Source organism: Caloenas nicobarica, chromosome 31 (genome assembly GCF_036013445.1).
Source record: "Caloenas nicobarica isolate bCalNic1 chromosome 31, bCalNic1.hap1, whole genome shotgun sequence".
NCBI classification, from domain to species: Eukaryota; Metazoa; Chordata; class Aves; order Columbiformes; family Columbidae; genus Caloenas; species Caloenas nicobarica.
This window is the reverse complement of record NC_088275.1, coordinates 520,447-526,495: the sequence shown is the minus strand read 5'-3', so window position 1 is coordinate 526,495 and position 6,049 is coordinate 520,447. Positions and strand designations below refer to the sequence as shown.

At 67.6% G+C, this 6,049-nt stretch overlaps 1 protein-coding gene across 1 annotated transcript; it reads right to left on the bottom strand.

Annotated features, from left to right (window-relative positions):
• Positions 1 to 587: 587 nt before the first annotated feature.
• Positions 588 to 4,081, bottom strand: LOC135999927 (SLAM family member 6-like). Its single transcript, XM_065653502.1, has 7 exons — positions 3,931 to 4,081; positions 2,978 to 3,307; positions 2,376 to 2,669; positions 2,141 to 2,260; positions 1,965 to 2,056; positions 1,080 to 1,187; positions 588 to 964 (listed from the first exon to the last, which is right to left on the bottom strand). The coding sequence occupies exons 1-7, from the start codon at positions 4,079 to 4,081 to the stop codon at positions 788 to 790; spliced, it is 1,272 nt and encodes a 423-aa protein (XP_065509574.1). The 3' UTR covers positions 588 to 787.
• Positions 4,082 to 6,049: the final 1,968 nt, after the last annotated feature.

Sequence of the window (6,049 nt, the reverse complement as noted above, 5' to 3'; positions counted from 1 at the left end):
CACATGCACACGCATGTACATGCTTGCACACACCTGCACATGCTTGCACACACATGCACACACAGGTACACACATGCACACGCTTGCACACGCGTGCCCACCCCACCGCCAGTTCTGCACTGTGATCTCACCAACATTTATTTGCTGTTTTTACAGCGACGGGAGGTCCGGCTGGGCGAGGGGCCCCGTGACAGTGGGTGCTGGGTACGCAGGCAGTGAGACCCCCCCCAAATCGTAACAGTGCATGGGCTACGCAGGCAACAGCTATGGGGGGGCAGGGGGGAAAAGGGAGCGCATCTCAACATATTCACAGGGGCGACGGTCCCTCCTGTGTCCCTCTGCGGCCCTGGAGGTGCCACCCGCATCTGCTCCAGTGGAGCCGTGTGTGACGGAGCTGGGGGACGCCCCAGCGTCCCCCCCATGTCTCTGTGGCAGTGGTGAAGCAGGTGGACACCTCCCCGTGGAGGGTCCCTGTGAGGCCCGGGAGGCTCGGGGAAGGGGTTCGGGTTGGGAAGGAGCTGGGGAGTTCAACTGCCCCGGGGTTCTCGCCCTGGCCCCGCAGTGTCACACCAAGGTGACACGGCCAGACCAACACCGGGGTGTTCCCCCTCCCTCCCCGGTGTCCCCAGCGGCGGCCAAGCCCGGCCATGGCGGCACGTGGGAGGTGAACCCCGGGGTCCCCCCATCCCGAGGCACCCAGGGGCCGCGCAGGGTCCCCCAGCTTCGCCGTCACCACGTGTCTCTGCTTCAGTCCGGGGTCCCGCTCCCCAAACAGTCTGGGGGGGCGTCAGACAAGGAGGTTGGGGAGAAACCGGAGTGGGGGGGGCAGCGTCCGAACGGTTGTCGCCCCGAGGTGGTGCCGTCCATCCCCGGAGCCGAAAGGGGGGCCGGAGGGGTCGGGTTTGGCACACAACGCACTGTACAGCCCTTCTGGGAAATCCCGATGCTCCGGCGCTGCGGGTGCCTGCGGGACAGAGGAGCCCTCAGCGGCGACGGGGTTTGGGGGCTCCCCGCATGGACCCCCCCAGCCCCGGGACCCTTTTGGGAGCGACCCCCCCGCACCTGCGGGCCTATGTCACCTCCTCGGCCGTGTCCTCTGGCACTCGCCGGATCTGCTCATAGACGGTGGTGACCGGCGCTTTCTGCGGCGAGCTCTGCTCCCCGTTAGTTTTGGGGTGACCGGGGCCCTGCAGCAGAAATCGGGGGGCTGCTGAGGGACCCGCCAGCCCCCCTCCCCAGGCCTGGGGAGCCCCCAGCACTGAGCCCAGCCTGCCCCAGGGCTGGCGGGTGCCTGGAGTGGCCCGTGGGGCTGGGAGCCTGGTATGGCCGGGACCCCGGTATGGCCGGGACCCAGACCCCCAGTACAGCCAGGACCCCCAGTATGGCCGGGACCCAGACCCCCAGTACAGCCAGGACCCCCAGTACGGCCATGACCCCGGTATGGCCAGGACCCAGACCCCCAGTACAGCCAGGACCCCCAGTACAGCCAGGACCCCCAGTATGGCCGGGACCCAGACCCCAGTACAGCCAGGACCCCCAGTACAGCCAGGACTGCAGCGTGGCTGGGACCCCTGGTATCACCAGGCCCCCTGGTGTGGCTCGGACCCTCATGGTTGCAATGACCCCCGGTGTGGCCAGGACCCCAACACGACTGGGACCCCCAGTGTGGCCAGGACCCCGATGTGGCTGGGACCCCCATGATGCTGTGATCCCAGTGTTGCTGTGCCCCCAGTGTGGCCGGGCCCCTCCGTGTTGTCAGGATCCCCAATGGGGCTGAGACCCCCAGTGTGGCCACGACCTTGGTGTCACCAAGACCCCCAGCGTGACCAGGCGCCTGACACGGCTGTGACCTCTGTGTGGCTGGGACTCCCAGGGTTGTCAGGACCCCACTGTGGCCGTGACCCCCGTGTGGCTCGGCCCCCAGCGTGGCCGGGACCCCCAGCCCAGCCCCCCCAGGGCCTCACCTGGTCATTACCTTCCGGGGGGCTCCTGCGCACGATCTCGGTGTACAGGGGCTCAGAGGGGCTCTCCTCGGCGGGCACCGTGGGGGTGGCAGCTGCAGGGGAACAGGGGTCAGCAGGGGCCGGGAAACACCCCCCAGCATTCCACCCCCCCGCCAAGTGCCGGTGCGTTCACTGACCGGGGTCTGCCGCCTTCTCGCTGTTCATGCGCCAGCACCAGAAGGCCCCCCCCAGGCTCACCGCCAGCAGGATGAGGGTCAGGACGATGTACCCCGACTTTGAGAAGGCCGTTTGTCCTCCTGGGGGGGCAGAGAGAGGCAGTGAGCGGTGCCAACCCCCGCCAGGGCCGAGCCCGCCCTGTGCCGAGGCTGCTGTGAGCGGGACCCCCGAGCATCCTCGGGGCGGGGGTCTCACCTCCGCTTTGGCAGATGGTTTGCAGGTCGAACAGGGCGACCTTCTGGTCGGCGGGGTTGCTGACGGTGCAGGCGTAGGTGCCGTTGGCGGCGGCGGGCGGCAGAGCCAGCCGGAGGGTGGTCCCGTCCGGGGACAGCTGGTGGCGGTCGGAGGCCAGGTCCCGGGTGACGTTGTCCCTCTTCCAGGTGACATTGACGGCGCCTTTGCCGGCACCCTGGCACTGCAGCGTCAGGTTGCACCACTCCAGGGTGCTGGCCAGGAGCTGGCTGCGGGTCCGGGGGCTCGGCACTGACTCTGCGTTCGACGGGGGACGCAGCTCAGCCCGGGACGGCGGGGATTCCTTCACCGCCATCCCTGCCGTCACGCTTGTCCCCAGTGGGGCACGGCAGCGCCACCCTGGGGACCCCTGAGGTGGCAGGATTTCACCTTTTGCAGAGCTGAGGGGCTGCGGGCCCTGGGCTGCAAAGCTTGGGGTCTAACCTAACCCTGGTAAACCCCATCATTGCTCTGTGCCTCAGTTTCCCCACCAGTCAAGGGCTTAGCTCTCGCGCTCGGGGGGTTTCTGTTTTCACTCTGCCAAACCTCGGCGTGCGGCCACTCACCATAGACGGAGAGGCTGAAGGTCTGATCCTCCACCAGCGCCGGGTGCAGTTTGATCCGCGCCCCGTAGACCCCGCTGTCGCCCCGCTGCAGCGCCCCGATCCGCAGCCCCAGCTCCTCCGACAGCTGCAGCCGGTCCCCGAACCGGTCGTTGGGGTCGGGACGCTCGAAGCCACTGCGGCTGAGTTCTGCTATTTGAATTGCGGGGCCGGCGCCGGCTGAAAAGCTCCAGTCGATCTTTGTCACTGTTTTGTTGGGGGACAGGACTGGGGAGAGCAGCACAGACTCCCCCAGGACACCGTTCAGCTGCCGGGGCTTGGCAGCCGCAGCGTCTGGTGGGGACAGGGACAGTCAGGAGGATGGACACCCCGGCGAACCCCCGTCCCTCCCGCAGACCCCCATGGGCATCCGCCCGCTGCTGCCTGAGTCACGGGAGCCCGAGATGATTCATTTAATCCTACGCCCATCACTCCCACACCAGGCCGGGTGCCACGCGTGGGGCTGGGTGTCCCCCAGGGCTTCGGGGACACGCTGGGCACTCTCGGTGCCTTCCCGGCATCATCCATCCCGGTGTCACCCGTGTCACCCCACGCTGTGCGCCCAGGGTGCTTGTCCCCACAGCAGGGACCGGCCTTCGGAGCGAGGATGGGGATGCTCCCCGCTCTGCGCCTGAGCCCAAAGCGGGCTCAAAGTGCGGCAAGTTTGAGGTGAAACCTTTGGGAAATGTGCCCGTGTGTCCCGCAGGGGACAGGGACCCTCTGTCTGGGGCACCTTAGTGCTGAGCTTTTGGGGTGCAGCCCCCCTGTTCCTGGGGTAGCCGTGAGATGCCCCCGGCACCGGTGCTGCCAGCGCCAGGGGATGCAGGCACTGAGATGCCAAACGTGCAGAGCCCCCCGGGCAGGTGACAGACAGACAGACAGACACACCGCAGGGCCCGGCCTGCGCCCCTGCTCACAGGCTGCCGCTTCCTGCGCCTGCCGGGGGGCTCCGGCCTCTCCCCGCCCTCCGCAGCCGCTTTGGTTTGCGAAGGGGAAGGCGAAGCGGGGGGAACTGGGCGGCCGGCACGTCACCGGCAAACCGCAGGTGTTGGGGGTGGGTTGGCCCATCACGCGAGCACGGCCATGGACCCCCGCCAGTTCAGAGGGGGGATCGCGCCGGGGTGTTCGGTACCAGCACGGTGGGCGCTCTGCTCGCTCGTGACGGGGAGCGAGACCGCGGCATCACTGCGTCCCCGGGGCACCCGCCGCCCCCGGGGCCGCTGTGCCGCTGGGGGGGTTCAGCACAGGGCAGCACCCACTGCCATCATTGCGCCACTGAGCGATTCCCAGGTGCCCCCGCAGCGGCGGGACACAGACCGGGGACGTGGCGGTGATGCTGCGGCAAGGCCGGAGCAGCCCAGGGCTGAGCCGCCCTTCGGTCTCCCTCTTCCTCCTCGCGGAAACACGCCGGCAAACAAAGAGGGGGACCGCCCCCCCTTGCCTTCATCCATAACTCGCCAAAATGAATTTTTCCGTTTCCCACGTCCGGATGCTGGAGCCGAGTGCGCCAGCAGTGGCCACGGAGCCGGAGAAGGAGCCAAGAGCCCCAGGCGCCGCGCACAGGGTCCCGGCACCGTAAACCTCTCGGGGCTGATTTATGGCGGCAGTAAAGCGGGGAGGGGGCGCTGAGCAGCACCCCACAGCGCTTCCCCATCGCCTGCGAGCAAACGGCCCCGGCTCGACCTCCACCGAGCCGCCGGTGCCCCGGGGCGTCGCTCGCGGCTCCTTTGCAGCGGCAGCCCTGTTCTCCCCCCTGATATTTCGTGGATTTTCTAATGCACCCGGGGCCAGCGCTTGTTTTGCAAGTGGGACCCAGAGCCACACCGGCTGGCTCTCTCCCACCCCTGCTGGTGGCTGTTACACGGGGGTCACTAAGAAACGGGGGTCACCACCCGGCACAGCCCTGCCCTCCCCTCACACCCACCTGCCGCCACAAGGAGCGGGACCAGCAGCCAAGGGACGTGGGGACACGGGCGGCCGGGTGACATCCCCGTTGCTCCAACGCTGCAAGCTCAACGCCTTGATCTCAGCTCTAGGGACCGGCTGGGAGGGAGCGAACATGCAAATCTACCCCCCCCAGCACCGCAGCCTCCCAGGGGAGTGGCAATGACAGGACACCTTGGGGACACTGCGGTGGCATCGCTGAGCCCCAGCCTGTGTGGCCACACGTTGGGGTCGCTGGGACTTCTCCCTCCTGCTGCACCAAAGGGTTTGGTGCCAGCCCCAAAGGCTGGTCCCCGCAGTCCCCAAGCTGGTCCCCACTGCCCAGCCCTCGTTTTCCTCCTGGTGCCCGGGTGCAGTAACCGAGGGCAGGAACCAGATGCTGCCTGTTGCTGTTGGGTAAACAAGAGCAGATGTGCCACTGCCTGGGCTGAGACCAGCACTCCAGGATACGCTGCCCTGGACCTTGGTCCCCACCGGGGCTGAGCTGGGGCGGCTGCTCCTCCTGGGGAGGGTTTGCCTGGTTTGGATGGAGGGGAGAGGGGAATGTCCTGAGGGGCTCCCAGTGCCCGGTATGTCCTGTCCCCAGCCCCTGGGATGCTCCTGTCCCCTGCCCCGAGCCTGCATTTCCTGCTGGCGGCTGGGCCAGTTTCTCCCCACCAGCAGCAAATTCTCTTCTTGAGCAGCTTTCACTGAACCAGAGCCCCCCCAGCAGCAGGAGCCGTGTCCCCATGGCAGTTGTCACCCGTCCGGGCTCTTGCCACATCCAGGCTGCGATGGAGACTCGGGCTGCGACAGCCCCACGGGTCTGGGGGCAATGTGGGGCCGGGCTGGCCGCAGGCAGCGTAGGGGCCAGGAGTGGAGGTGACAAGGTGACAGCACTGCCGGCTGCTGCCTTCCGAAAAGGGAAACGAGAGGTGGCTGCGGCCCCATCTGCACAGGGGGGCTGGGGCTCCTTGGGGTGCAGCCCCCAACCCAGGTGGTTTGCACGGCCCTGGAGGCTCTGACTGCAATGAGGCCACGTGCAATGCACAGAGAAACAGGCGTGCACCCGTGTGCACACAGCAGTACAGGCTTGCACACGTGTACATGATT